General features: G+C 35.1%; 2 protein-coding genes across 2 annotated transcripts in view; both read left to right on the top strand.

The window, feature by feature from the left end:
• Window positions 1–16,390, top strand: part of LOC130623560 (syntaxin-1A-like) — an 87,191-nt gene that overhangs the window by 3,445 nt on the left and 67,356 nt on the right. The gene's annotated exons all lie outside the window — the stretch shown is intronic.
• LOC130623196 (uncharacterized) lies at window positions 5,056–5,667 on the top strand. The gene has a single exon (XM_057438678.1). The coding sequence runs from the start codon at window positions 5,056–5,058 to the stop codon at window positions 5,665–5,667; it is 612 nt and encodes a 203-aa protein (XP_057294661.1).

The raw sequence follows: 16,390 nt of genomic DNA, 5'->3' as shown, positions 1-16,390 counted from the left end.
CTTGCCGAATCTTTACCAAATATGGAATAGGAAAGAACCAAGTTTGTATTGAATCCTTTTTCTTTTTTTATACCAACAATTTGTGAAAATACTTGCGTACGATTAAATGGAGGTATCACTATGATTGTGTGTTTGTAAAAATTGGATGTGAATAAAATTAAGCCTACGATGAAGAAAATAAGTGCAATATAAAACTTTTTTTGCAGCATGGCTGGTTGCAATTGAGTCACCTAAACAAATAAAAAAAAGTTATAAAAATCATTTTTGTTTTCCTTGTGTCACACCTTATTGTTATAGGAAAATGAATACAGTTTGTAAATTCTAAGACATCACAAAAAATTTTTTAAATAAATGTTTTACATGCAATTAACGACGTATTTGATCACACCACATTTGACAATCAAATCTGAAACATGGTGGACAAGCAAAAAATTAAATAGCATTAACCGTAATAATCATTTCACTAAATTTCTTCAACTAAGAGATTATAATTACATCAACTAATTTATGTAGGATCCCGCTATAAACTACAATAAAACATTACGGCGCACTCCGTAAGTATACGAAAAGTAGGTAGAAGTGGTTGCGTTTATACTGGTTAAGGTTCGAAAGCTCAAGATTAATCACACGCGAATTGTAATGTTTTTTAATCAAATTTTCAACACAAAAGTTCCTCTGCGTAACTTATAGTATTAAACACAAGCTTTTGCGACAACTTTTTTAAACTATAAGAAAGATTGAAGTAGTCTTAGAAAGTTAGGAAATTACTGTTTTATATTGGTGAAAACATAGAGAGTAGATTCCAGAAAGTTAAAGAATGATTTCAAACTTACCCTACAAGAACTGCTATGGCCAAAAACTTTCTGTCAACGCAATATCGTGAAGAAAATAAAATTCAAAAATTGCAAATATAAGTTTGTTAACTTTTTAAGTAACTCGTTACAAACACGATCATTATGGTTAACCTCTTTGCTTAATTATTCCAATTACCGACGTCATGAATAGCCGTTGTATTTGATTGGATATGAGATTCTGTGGTAATTAACTTGAACATTTTTTTAAAAAATTAGGAAATAAAAAGTGAGCTCACTTTGCTATTTTTAAAATGGCGCCACAACGGTATTTTACTGCGGTTTTGCTCTGCAAAAGATATTTAAAACGCATCAAAACTTAAGGTTTAAACTTGTTTTAGTTTCGCATGTCAACATCAGATTAGTTTCTCGGTAGAATATCTATATGAATTATCGTTGCCGGCCTATTTCTTTTTCCGTTTTTATCAAGATGGTGGAAGATATGCTCTAAAAGATATGCTCACATGGAATTTCTGGGAGTATCTCTTGAATCTTATTTTAGATAAGTAAATTTCGAATTTAATACTCCCTCTATATTTCCAAGTTAAAGAATATTTCTTTTTATTTCGATAATCTATTGTCTGAAGAATACATCTTTGTTAGAAATTCACTTGTTGGTTGTTGAGAAAAAACTTTGAGCAGCTTTCTATAATCAATTTTTGTAATTTTCAACTTTAATAATTTGTGTTCAATTTTGTTTAAATTTTGAGACCTTTATTAACATTTTTAAAACAAGTGACAGTAAACTTTCGCCTACACCCATGTCAGCATGTTCCCGCTTAATCTAAATTTTAAAAGCTAAGCGCAGAGAGAATATATAATATCAAGGCATTCTTAGATGGAAAGCGTTTTCAAAAACTCCTCCCTCATTCTGTTGTGGATAACCTAGACTTGCATGTGGCGATGTTTTGACTTGAGATTGGGGAGGGGGGAGGGACAAACTCCAATTTTTGTGAATTTCTTTTCTATGCCCACATTGTCTGGTTCAGAATCAAGAGGACTGTATGTGGTTGAGTCTTTTTACAAATGAAATTTATCTACATGTTCTTTGAATTTTAATATGCCGAAGTCACGCGGTTAAGTAAACTTTGTACCCAATCCACTATCTATCACACACGTTAGTCTCAAATTTTTTTGTCAAAAGTTTTCCGGTTTGATTCGCCTAATGTGGACAAGTCTCACTTATATGTAACTAAACTTACATTGTTTGCATGCAATATGACAAAAGGATTTTTATTTAACATGTAGAAGTCTGGTAGCTTGATTGTGGTGATTTTTTTTGTTCTAAATGTTCTGACTCAAATGTTTCTGTTTATGACATTACGTGTTATTTAAGAGAAGTTTAAATTTTGTTGAGGGAGTACTACATGTTAACACCGAAAAAAAGTTGTGTCCGTATGTGCCCAGCAAAGTGAATATTATTTTTGAAATCACCAAAAAGCCCTCATGGTAATCGTCAAATTAAATATCACAACGTACATAACATGCACCATATTTATACCGACTGATAGCCTTGTGGTAGAGCCTTCGCTTTTAGTGCTGGAGTTTGAGTTCAAACCCCGGCCGAGTCATGCCAGAGACTATAAAAGTGTGAATCTACCCTTTCTGCTTAGCTTTCAGCATGAGAATAGGATTGATGTCTTAGGCGGTTGTCTAGTTGAGCAATTCCTGTGCTTGCACGACATTCGTAGCTCAAATGGTAGCTTTAAACGCGCTAGGACCTCCTTCGCAGGACCCTCGTTGATAGTAGTACCGATAGGAACTGAAGAGGCTATTCTGGGTAAATAATTTCAGTAGTATATATTTAACACTAACACCTTAAATTTAAAGTAATAAAGCTATTACAATGCAATCATAGCTTTGAGGCCAAATAACTTGCAAACAAGATGGTGACGTCAGTCATTTTTTACTGTGTTGGTAATTACGGACAACCTGAGACTAAATTGGGTAAGATCACCGAACCGGGGTCCCTAAACCCATTTCGGAATCAAAACGTTGATGCAACATCAAAAATCCTATTCATTTTCTTGATCAGTGTTTTCAGATTGTTACGATAAAGGCAACGAGTATACAAATTTTTTTTTCTTTGGAGAAGAACTTTGCTGACGTCAGCAAAATTTTAAATCCTGTATATATATTTCATTAACCGTTTGTCAAAAGTGCATGATCCGAGACATTTTCTTGAACAGAGTTTCACACTGTACATAGATGCAATAGGTAAACAAATTTCTGGATAAATTTTTGTAAACATTGGCTGGTTTTTAATGATGTCAGCAAAAGTTGTATCTCCTTAAGAGTTTTCAGAAAGCAAATGATCATATAGTTTCCATTTTTTTTTTCTATATGGACGGGTCATTCAGGCTTTTTAAGCAGAGGCGTGCAATGGCACGCACACACCTCCACACACACAAAATGGGTTAGGAGTGCTAATCATAGAACCTGCAAAATGACAAATTTTATAAGAAGTTAACCGGTGCACACACCCAAAAGCACACCTAAAATACTTGATGTTTATTTTTTGGCACATACGTATCAACATTTTCATGAAAAGGCCTGGTCATTGCTAACCCGTATATATACTTATATAACAGCCTAACCTGAAGACCAGAATATGTAGGACCTGCGAATTCGTAGATTTCAACAGGCTAACTAGTATTTTGTAAACGTTTTTGAGGGTATAATTTATTTGGGAGTGGGAGGTAAGCTGTAAATGCAAGTTTCAACAAATTTCTACTTTTTAATTTGATTTTTTTTTATGTTGTTTATATATTTTGCCTATGTGATGCGTGAGGATGGCGAAACTAAAAATCACAACATGTACGTCGCCCCACAACTCATGTCTTCCAGATTAGATAGAATACAGTGAGGTCTTGGTATTCTATCTATTCCCGCAGACATGTGCATTTGAACATACCTTGCCAATGAAATAAAAATTACAAGGAATTTAAATTTGTGCGTGCAGCGATTTTTAAGAATATAAAATCGCCGCATAAATATTTAGTCATGAAGAAATTATGCACGCAATGAATCAGTTTTTCTTATTTTTAGGTTCGACATTCACAAACAATACTCGAAAAGAAGATACTTAGACAATCAGATATTCAGATTTATTTGAAAAAAACCCATTGGTTACTAAATGGTGAACTTACTGAAATTATTAAGCACTCTGAAATTATGTGGTTATTAAATAATATGACAGCGGTTTCTCTAGTTTTTAAAGGTTGTTTTCCTTGGTCACACGTCACCACTGCTATTGTGAACCCCGCGTATAGAAACTGCTGCCGTGTGGTTCTTTTACTTTCCGGTGATGTTGAAACTAATCCTGGGCCTTGCTCTGTTTTAAAGTGGATACAAGGATCTTTTCATCAAGGGGATGTCAGGCTTGCAACTTTAATTGGCACACAATGTATGTGTAATTGCCTGTTTGCGATCGTTTGGTCGGTTATTAAAAAGGTTTTTTTTGGAATTCAGGTGATCTTGATAATATCCTCTGCGAAGGAACAAAGCAATTGCAAATGCGTATCGAAATCATCGCGAACTGTCAGATCAAGAAGCAGTTGCTATTATAATGCCAGGAATATGGTTACGAAAGACATTTCCAGCTGTATTTTTGCAAACATTAACATTCCTGAGAAGAGATACAGGGTTTGTCGTTTCGAAGAAGAGATTTTAAGTTTGCTACTAGACAGCAGTACTTATATTTTTAAACGAAATATGTTGGATAGATACATGGATAATCCAGAAGGTAAAAAAGGAGATACCCTACCTAGAGAAATTATTAGAAAACGGTGTGTTTGCGAACCATTCGGTGAACTTGTTGAAGAAGCAATGATAAATTTTTACACGAATGTAAATAATCTTGATTCCTTCGCTGAACAAGAAAATGACGATGTTTTTGATGAGATGAGCAATATAAATTACCATAGCAAAGACGAAGTTACAAATGAAACAGAAAACGTCACAGTTATTGGGAACAATTTTTCATCGGTTAGTAAACCTGGAATTTCCAATGACAAACTCCATGAAAAAATTCGAAAAGTAAACGAAACTCAAAGACAAGTTTTTGAAGTCGTAAAGTGATTGGGTTAGAACTTACACAAGAAGCCTGGCATGTAACGAACACTATAAAATTGAGCCAATTCACATCTTTCTTACCGGAAGTGCAGCTTGTGGAAAGTCACATTTGATAAAAACAATTTCTGACATGCTAAATAAAGCACTTTCTTATCTTGCAGGGAACTTAGAAAAAGATAAAATTCTTATTCTGACGCCAACTGGTGTTGCTACTATCAATGTAGAGGGAAATACAATACATTCAGCTTTAGGTATACCTGTTGATAGAAGTTTTACTAAAAACATTTCGAAGTTGAAGAGATGCATGTTGCGAAATAAGCTTTCAGAGTTAAACATTATCGTAATAGACGAAATCTCAATGGTTTCAAACAAGCTGCTGTTGCACATCCACCAACGGCTAACTGAAATATTTGGATGCTCAGATGACATTCCATTTGCAGGAATATCTGTTATAGCATGTGGGGATTTATACCAACTTCCACCAATTCAAGCAAGACCAATTTATACAGACTATAAAGATGTATTGTTAAATCTTTCGCATTGCTGGAAATATTTTAAGATTGCTGAACTAACAGAAGTTATGAGGCAGCGTGGTGATCAACGTTTGATTGAATTATTAAACAATATCAGAGTGGGAAACTTAGAAACGCAACACGAAGATTTACTAAAATCTAAATTTATTTTTCAAAATGACCCAAACTACCCCGAAGATGCAATTTATATTTTTGCTGAAAGCCTCTGAACAACAAAAAGATGCTTAACAACATAGCATCGGATAAAATAAATATTGAGACCATTGACAAAAATATTCCTGCATGGTGCAAAAACTCCATAGCCGCACTCAAATGGAGATAGGTGGACTAGCTCAAAAAAAAAGTTTTTAAAACTTAACGCGAGAGTCATGTTAACATTAAATATCGACATATTACATAAACTTATTAATGGACAGATTTGGACTGTTTATCAAAAGTATAGGAGTTAAATGTTATTCCAATAAGCAGGATAGAAAAGGAAATCAAATTTAATAAACCGAATCTAATTTCATCTACTATGAAACGAATGCAATTCCCACTAATGCTGTCATGGACCTGTACTGTTCACAAGGTTTAAGGAAAAACGTTTAATAAAATTGTTGTTTGTTTTAATTTAACAAAGAAACGAGCCTTTCACGCAGGACAAATCTATGTTGCATTAAGTCGAGTCACAAGCTTAGAGGGTTTATACCTTATACCCGGGGACATTTTCTAGATCAGCTATTAAATCAAACACACGAGCAACCGAGCAATACAATTATATGCGAGAACACTCAAAATTGACATCAAAGGATACTGGCGTAATTAGTGAAAACTCAATCATAGTAACTTTGCACATAACATAAAAATGATATTAAATCCGCCGCGTTCTGTTGGAAAGTGATTTATTATGGCTAACAGAAACTCAGATACCATTTAATTCATACTGCGACTAAAAACTAGATTACTTTACTTTAATTCCAAACAACAATGTGGATATGTTTTCTAGTCTTTTGGTTGGTCACAATGAAACTATAAAATTGTTTGATATTGTGAAAATTCCAGGAGCAGTATTTTTTAAAATGACGAAGAAAACGTTTCAAAAGAATGCTGTTAGTTTTCTACTTCTATATCGTAAAAATTCTCTTAATCGAGATGAGTCATTATACCTTATTCAATATTTTTTGGGAAACGAAATCGTTGATGTTATGCTCGGAGATTTTAATGTAAATGCATTTAGTGACAAAAACTATATCCTTGATTTTCTCAATGAATATAAACAAGTTGTAACCTCTCCAACTCATATATCCGTTCACTTATTGACCATATTTATGTTCGTGAGAATGTTCTAAACACCTTTGAAGTCGATACGCTCGTCAAAAATGTATATTTCAGTGATCATGACGCAGTCAGGCTTAGACTTTCTCTAACATGATGTTTACGAAATCTTCTAGAAGTGCTACTTCAAATCAATTTCGTCTTTGGAACGACAGATATTTACGTTGGGCTTACTTTATCGTTTTCTTTTTGTTTTTAAACTTGTTAAACTTTGGTTGCATTGCAGATAACAGGCATGGCGTTTTTGTTCTCTGAGGATAGTCTCGCACTATATACTTATTATCTATGCTGACGGCGGAAATCTTCAAGCCATCGGCCTTTTTATTAGCATTAAAAAAATGCCAAAAATCACGCGAAAATCCTATTTTTTTGCGATTTTTTAGAATAGAGTTAAGGTTTTCGCGTTTTATTTTGTCATGCGTGTCACATATAAAAAATATTTATTTTTAGTCATACACTTATAACATATATCCTAACAAATATTTTTTAGCAAGTGGATTTCATACGGTGAATATTGGCTAAGGCCAAAAAAATGCAGGAAAAAAGTTACATAGTCTCAATAGATCTTATATTTTAAACCGTGAAAAAAACTTCAGAGGAGTAATCAATCCACGTAAATCTTTTAAGTGTTTTTTTTTTGCCATTAAATTGCAGAAAAAAATTAATTTCCACCGGATAGTCTCAGTTTGTATTACCCCAAAATCAACAAAAGAGTTTAAAATCAGTAAGGAAACCTATTTTAAGTGTTCGTTTTTTTGATTTGCGTTGTTGGTGTTTTGTGACAACTCTTCAAAAGAGTATTTGCTAACAATTAATACTTATTCTAAATTATTCCACTTATTATTTTTATTAAAGAAACTGTATGTAGAGTTATTGTGAATATTTGTAAGTTGAACGGAAAACAACTTAGCTCATTAATTGCTTGTTGCACGCAAACTAACCCAATAGTCTAGTCTAACTCAATCGAATTGCGTTTAAAATCAATATAAACTTGTCCAGCAAATCGAAACTTTGTTTTAACGAGTAAATGTGTATTAGTCGCATGCTAAATTTAGTCCTTAAATACGGTATTTTTCTGTCAGAAAAAAACTTTTAACAACCCTAAATATTTAATAACTCGCCTGAGTTAGGGTCCTATTCGAAATGGACATGTTGATGACGTCATCAAAAAACCTTAAAACCCTAATATCTCTGCAACCGTTTGTTAAAAGTACACGATGCTATACATTTTCTTAAACAGCGTTTTAAGATCTGTACGATGAAGGCAACAGGTATACAAGTTTTTAAAAAAAATTGGATTTTAACAGGCCATTGCTGACGCCAACAAAATTTTTAACCCCTATATCTCAATAACAGCTCATCAAAAGCACATGATCATATACATTATTTTGAAAAGCGTTGCAACATCTACACCTTACATGCACCGTGAAAACAAGGTTCCATTTTTCCTTTTGGATTGGTTACTGACGTCATTAAAATTCAAATGACGCGTCCTTTTCAATTTTATCCTGCCTTTTTTTTTTCCACGGGCATTATCGACTTGTCGACTTTCGACATGTGTTTATTTCATGTCTCCTTAAACCTTGTCTCCAATGTTAAATCTTCTGACTTTACGGCACAAGGGCAATAACATTTATTTAACATAGCAATTTTAATTAATGAAGCCATTACAGTGCAGTTTTGAGGCCAAATAACTTGGAAACGGAGTTGTGACGTCAGTCATTTTTCACCGCGTGAGAAACTAGGACAACCTGGGAGCAAATTGGGTAACATTCTCGAATTTGGGTTCCCGAATTCGTTACGAAATAAACAGGGTGATTACGTCATCAAAAAACCTTTAAACGTCAGAATCTTTTAAACCGTTCGTGAGAAGTACATGATTCTATACATTTTCTGGACTAGGTTTTAAGCCCGATACAATGGAAGTAACTGTGAATTAAATTTAAAATTTTTTTAGTACTTTGGCGGGTCTTTTGCTGACATCAGCAAAATTTATAAGCTATAACCTCATTAAACGTTCGTCGAAAGTACATGATCCTATACATTATTTTGACCAGCGCTTCAAGCCCTACACAATAAAAGCAACGCATAAACAAATTTCCCAAATAAAATTTTGGTGTATTAAACGGTTCGTTGCTGACTTCATTAAAATTCCAGTGACGATCGTCTTTTCCGTTGTTCTCCTGCCTAAGTGGATTTTTACACAGGCTTTATTGCCTAGTCTCTTATAATGATACAAAGACCATGTCTCCGAGTCTGTAACAGGAAAAGTGGATAGTTATATAAGAGCCTTATCGACTATTATGTAAATACTAAGGCAAATACATCAGTTTGTTAAAGCTCGGTTCCCACTAGACGTCTACCTAGCGTAATCTTACTGAGTATGATTTTTAATTATTTTATCTTTTCGTCAAACTTCTGCTTTACATTTAGCACAATGTACGGACAAGGAAGAAGTTTTGACGCCAAAATGTTTTTAGTATGAATTTTTTAGAACAGCGTAAAATTGAGGCGTTTAACATACGCATAGTGGTCAACGCAAATTAGACGTCTTGTGTGAACCGACAATAAGGAAGGTCAAAACGTAAATGAAAATCTTTCACTTGAAGTAGAACCGTTCTTATTTCCTAAACTGCGAAATGAAAGCAAGTAGCTAATTTCTAGAGCGTAGATCAATCTCTTTTTCTGTAAACTTTCTATACTTAATATATATTAAAAGCATTAAGTCCGTACATTTTGTGCACGTCTAACTTTTTTTCATCCATTGTTAAAATTGTGTTAGAATGTCGCTGAACTGACTCAATCATTTTGCCGTAAAAGCTGTTGGCTTTTAATTTTGACGTGTCACCAGCCTTGTTTTTTATCAGGATCTTGATCTGTTTGCCTCCTTGCTTCAGCCACTTCTGCAGGAAACCAAGCAAAAGGTTTACCGCACTTATACTTTAAAAATTGGTGTAAGCCCGTCATTTTCAAGCCATGTTTGAGGTACCATTTTAACAGAGGTGTATAAAGTAATATTTTTCCATCTTTGTTTACTTTGGGACCTGTCGCTGTCTGGTACTTTTTCATATGCTACGAAACTTGGGCAGAAGGTACCTTGTCGACAATAAATAGCGGTGCCATTTCGCTAAATATTTCATGTAAGATCTCAAGCACCTCTTTATCCACTTGCGCAAAACCAAATATTGAGCCATTGTGAACCCGTCTTGTCAATGAATCAATATTTTGCTGATTTTTCGATTCTTGTATTTGATCAATTTTTCTTTACCGCCTGGAAAGTCATATACCAGGGTAGAAGGGTACAGCCCATTGGCGTCATAGTAAGGTCATCATCATTTTAGCTTTTTTACCGTAAATATGTGATCTGATTCGCGTCCTTCCACGTTTGTGGTATCTACAAAATACAGTCGCTGGACCACCTACCATACATGTCTTTAACAAGTTGTAAGCTTGATTTTACGCATTCAATTTTGATCGTTTTCATTGTTTGTATACCTTGCCCTTGCATTTTTTACATGTGTATATGCAGGGCTCACCAGGTGCAATTCACATTCAAGGCTCTTCTTTAATTCTTTGTTTAACACGTTTCGCATCGAAACTCCCGGGGTATTCACTGCATCTTTTAAAATATCAATTTCATCATCGTAATATGCTCTCTCGTTTTGTTAACTGCTTCGATTAAGGGTTCACCCTCGGCAAAATTGCACTCGCGTAGCCAATCCATCATCGTCACGCAGCCACGTCTATAAAACTCTTTTCTAAAATTTTGATATTCAATGTGTGAGATGGATTTCTTTGTAAGACAGTGCTTCAAAGGTCCTGCACAGTTTAGCTTATCATAGCTTGTCAGCCATTCGTAAGGAAATACTAATTTCTCCAGTCTGCAATCAGGTGATTTACACCACCTGACCTAACTCAAGCCTGGCGCAAGAAAATTTGATATCAAGAAATTTAAACAATGGTGTAGTCAAAAACATATTTATTTGCCTTTCGTGCAACAAAAATATTATCGCTCACTTGCTCATCTTCTTCGTCTTTTTGGGTGATTTTCTCCACAAAGTGTTTTTTGATCAGGTTAAGGTCATAGTTTCCAGAATTAAATCGAAATACAAGCGACTGATTTAACCATCCACCCTATGCTTTTTGAACTTCATTTGGTAACTTGTCAAAATCATCAAGCTTTGGATATATTTTTCCACTTCTGCTACAATCAATTGCTGCCTGCGTTCAAGATCGTCGACAAATTGACCAATCTAGATGTTCGAATCCTTATGCTCAATAAACGTAGGTTAACCATTAAAACTATCATGAATCGCAACACTGACCGCATTTTGCTTTGATATATAAGTTAGGTCCTTTGTGCACTGTTCGTTCACAACTTCCAAAGCAGCCCCAAGATTAAACACGATGTAGTGAGGGTATGGTGTAAATATTTTTTTGAGAAACATTTTTTTGGTGGTTTCTCACATTCCCACACTGTGACGAGGTTGTATCCCTGTTCTCGTATCATATCCTCCTTCTTCTTCGTTTGTTCGCACCGGTACGTATGAGGTTACAGGAACATCCTTGCCATTTACATCCATGGTATTCGGAGACGGGCTTCGTGATAAGCTCACAGCCGTCTACTTTTCACTCCCTTCTCCATCACATATCACACGCTCTTCGCCATGACCACATAAAGCATGATGTATATGTAAGCCAGTTTCCTCACTCATATGCTCAATCCACTGGCAAGCTGTGTAACTAAAAGCTGGCTTTCCACCATAAAAAACCTTGTCTGATGTGTTGAGCTGATGCATAAATTTCTTTCCGTTGCAAATGATCTTCGTTTTACTTCCAGTTCATGTACCATCGACTGTATGCCTGATGAGAATTTTGGTGCGTGTAGATAACTGAACGCCACGCATTCCCAACCCTTGCACAAAACATCCATACTTTTGATGTAATAACAGTGGCCTGTATCAGGGTCGGATGGAGGTATAAGCAAGATAAGCGCGCGCTTACTTTCAAAAACGTAGAGAAGAAGCCCGCACGCGTCTCGTGTGTATAGTTTTCCTTGTAATTTTTAGGAAGTCTGGTAAGGAAGTTGTGTTATTGCTTATTGCGCTTATTCACTTTCCCAAACGTAGATAGATACTCCTCTGAGCAGGCGAAACAAAAAGCAACTTTGCTTTCTCGCTTATTAAAGAATAAGCAAGAAAGCGTGTCAAAGTTGATATATTTGCTTTTTTGAATGGAGAGAATGCGGAGATGAAAAACTACTTTGCCATCGCATATAAGCAAAAAAACGAAAAAAGAAGCAAGGTAGACAGAATTTCTCAACCGTAACAAGATGAATGCAAACAGTCCACTTTGTTCGTGTTTATAACCAATCAACCAAAGATGGACGGTAGAGGTAGTGTGAACTTTTAGGTTTCTGGATGTCTTTTTTACTATTTCTTATGAATTTCAAGTACCCAGTGTGTAGTAGTATGTATAGTTTATTCTCTAAGCTAAAATATCAGATTTTTTTTTGGCTTGAGAAGATTATTTTAAAGTAGTTAGCTAGCTAGCTAGGTTTCTCTGCAAAAATATCTATATATAGTGAATGAGATACTTATTTATCATTCACTATAGTAGCTGAGAATGTGTGTACACTAAGTTCTTTCACTGATCCTGTTCTGTATGAAACTTCTGGTGCTATATTTTTTCAACAAAATGAGTTTGTAGCTACTGCTTTGTCTTGTGTTATTTTTTATACTCAAACCTCCCCACAAAAATAAATAAATCAAAAGAAAAATACACTCAAAATAATTCTGAAGTGTTCATGTGGTGCTTCATTTGTTATTTTATACCTAGCAAGCTAGTGGTTGGATTTTGAGAAAATATTGAGCCAGTATGATGAGTAGAAACAGAGCTGTATTAAGGATGCAAAACGGATCCATCAATTTTCAAGCCAGGTCACCGTAGTGGTGCCCTCCACCAAGACTACTTGACATATGTTATATAGCTATAACAATATGGATAGAAAAAATCTTACCAATCTTACTAATATTTTTTTATTTCATAACTACCTTTCTATCTGATGTATTTTTTTGTTATGCAGTGTCAGTGGAGATGGTAACTCTCTTTACAGATCTATTTCTGTGTTGCTGATTTGCGATGAAACCCTGGCTTTTGAGAATTTTGATCAACCGCTTGACAATATTTTTGTGCAATGTTTATCGGAAGGTTGTGATGTGTATACAAAGATCAAGTCAAGAGAACTGGCCATAATTGAGTAAGCAAAATGTGTTTCAAAGTCCTTCATTTGGTCATCATTTAATGTGTGTTTTATCAATTTTTAATTTAGTTGAGGTATAATAATTTTTTACTAAATGTCTAAACTGCTGTGATCAAATGGTATGATATTTATGATACAATTTCGTAAAAGGTTCAGGTTCGATTCCTGACAGGAGTAAACTATATGTGATGCAGGCAGTACCTTTAAAATTTGTGTCACTCAATACATTTTTTTAATTTTGTAGCATCCTATTAAAACCAACTAATCAAAGCTTATGATATAAACAAATGGACAATTTTTATTCCGGCCCATAGTAACATATGCCCAGTTGGATATGTGGGGGATATTTTGGAAAAACTATTAAGGTGCTCTACCAACAGATATCACCTCTTCTTAAAACCACAAATAGGTACACATTTCCATCAATCCGTGAAGTTTTGAGAATTTTGGCTACAATTCCTGGAACCTCATGCACTTGTTAGAAAAGTATCTCTGGGCTAAGGCGATTAAAGACTCAGATGCGAAATACAATGTCGGAGGAAAGGTTAAGCAGCCTAGCAGTTATCATGTTTAACAGGTCAATCACTGTGATCTCTGATGAAGTGATAGATGAGTTTGCTGAACAGAATAAGAGATAAAGGCTTTCTGAATTATATATACTTGCTGATTGATTTATACATAGTTTACATGTTTTATATATTTTAGCTATATATTTTTTATGTATATTGTTACTTATTGTACTTTTTAACGCTGGAAAAAGCCTGAACAAGGTGATAAATTTTGTTACTATTAGGTCCGCCCATTTGGCGTGTTTTAACGCCCATGCTGGGCGGTAATCTCCCAAAAATGTTTTTGCTTAGTTACATAAAAAACCTGGATCCGACCCTGCTGTATGCATTCCAAGGATGATTGTATCTAACCCTTGGCGTTGTTGGTTTTGCCCAAATATCAGCCTCCATGGTGCCTTTTCTGAGCTTGTTTTTGGCTCGTAAATCCTAATGTTGATCTTCAGTTATCTCAATATTCTTTCAATACCTATTAACCTCATTGCACGCACGTCTTTTCGTTTAAACTTCTCATTTTCATACTACTCCCTGGCCAGTTTTAGTGCATCTTTTGTAAGTCACTTCTTGTAACCTAGGAAGTGTAGTGCAAGACATCTCTACATGCATAGATTGTCGGTGCATTCTTCTTCTCCATCGACCGCGTAAATACATTGCTTTTTTCTTAACCAATCTGGTAAAGGCCCGCATCCTAACAGGGGGTCGTTCGTTGAAATTATCTTAATCTGAATGTGAACAAAAACAACCTTTCCACCATAGGACCCTGGTGTGTGGATGGTTTCCTTTGGTGGAAAGCTTTTCCCCAAAACTCATAATCATCCAAGTGTAGCCGTTGCGTCTCACATTCGTCGATAACATCTTCGATCTCTTTGATGCTTGATAGCGACTTGGAGGCCTTGGTCTTATAATAACGCGCCGTTTCGCCTCCTCTTTTGTGTACGACGCATTCAAAACTATAAATTACATTGGTTCTCAATGTATGGTGTAATTTTCTCCACAATAAGCTTTGTCAGCTGTCTGTTCAAATTGCTGTCAATTCCCCATTTTTCGACTCGCGTTCCATCTTCGATCATCCTCATGTCATGCTCATCAAATAAGTGCTGAATGTCCTCGATTGCTTCTGGATCCAGGGGTTGCTTCTTATCTTGTGGAGACATATGTTTGAGGTTTTCGATCCCATGATATTTGTCTTGGATGTCTTGCATCACATGCCTGCCCGTGCCGTAGTAGTTCTCTTGTGCTTCTTGCTCGACCTCATCGTGGAGCGTCGTCTCTCTCAAATGATGTTCCTTTGCTTTTTTGTAATAGTCAGTAACAATATCTCGCACACTCTGCAGTCGATCGGCAAGAGCATCGCGAGTTACTGCTACTGGCGCTGATACAGCATTGTATAATTGTGTCGATGCATTTCTAAACCAATCATGTCTCTTTTTTATTATATACAAATTTATTCATCAATATTTTTTAACACGGACAGATTTTGAATTAGGGAATTTCCCTCCTCCAATGAAAATATCGTCGAATACTGTCGGTCGGTCGTTGTCGGATTCTGTCGGTTACCGGGAAAACAATGCCAGATGTGACTATATTTGCTGATTTCAGCACTTTCTTTTTTTTTTACGCAGATAGTTTTGAACCACTGGTTAGGGTATCTACTAGGTGTAAATAGAAAGAAAAACTTCTTCCTAAAGGAGGTGAAAAGGAACGTTTTTAAGCGAACACTTGTAGCATTAAACCCCTCAACTGACAGTACAACGACATTACATATCCACGTTAAAATCGGCGTCATCATCCAAAAATCCACCTTCAATCAACAAAAAGAAGTCTATATATGTATAAAAATCGTTTATTACGATTTTTATACATTTTATTTTTATCAAGAGAATTTTTAACATTTTGTACATGCATGTTGAAAGACGTTTTTACTTGGGATCTGAAGATGCTCTGACAAAGATCAGGGAGAAAATTTATCAAAATTTAATTTGTTATTTATTGCCTTAAACCCAAGAAATATTTGCTAATTAAAAAGAAGTCATTAAGAGTACTACAAAAAAAAAACTCATCAATCTTCGACGCCATTTTTAACTATCTGTGCAGTGGCAGCGGGTTCCCTAATAAATTTCAAGCCGAAAACTGTAAACATAGGAACGGCCCATAAATCCAGACTAATCTTTTTTTTCTTTTTCTTATGATTATGTTATAATACAACAAATTCAACCTCTTTTTGTTTTTATTTATGGTTTTTTCCCCAAATTTCCCCAAATTTATGTTTAATTTAGAATATTGGGTACTTTATTCAACATTGTCCCCCGGTATATTTTCCTCTTTCTAAAAATTAAAAAAAAAACAATTGGCCCTGGCATCGGACTGGCATCGTAGCAATCTAATTGGGCAAAATTACTTAAAATTACTACTTGTCCGACTGCCGTAATATTCGCCGCAAGTTGTATTGCGAGTAAAGAAATAAACTAAAAAATAAAAAAAGGTTGCGAAGCATTACGCAAGTTGAAAGTAAAATTGAAACTAGCCAACTAGCCAAGTGTTCTTTGTTTCTCTTCGATATAACACGACAAGGTTCTAACATTTTGCTGCGCCACGTAAGGTGTGCTTTTTCAATCGGAAGAAAGTACACGGAACGCAGATGATAACAGAGATTTTCGCGTTAACAAATTCAAAGATTAGAAGACGAACGAAGAAGCTTGTGGTATTTTTTCCACGTGACGATACCGGCACTAGTTATGAAAATCGATTTCTTGCATCGACGGAATGTGCTGCAATGAATTTCGAAAA

This window comes from Hydractinia symbiolongicarpus, chromosome 13 (assembly GCF_029227915.1).
Source record: "Hydractinia symbiolongicarpus strain clone_291-10 chromosome 13, HSymV2.1, whole genome shotgun sequence".
In the NCBI taxonomy this organism is placed as follows: Eukaryota; Metazoa; Cnidaria; class Hydrozoa; order Anthoathecata; family Hydractiniidae; genus Hydractinia; species Hydractinia symbiolongicarpus.
The sequence above is the reverse complement of the archived record's forward strand: the minus strand, read 5'-3'. Positions and strand labels throughout refer to the sequence as shown.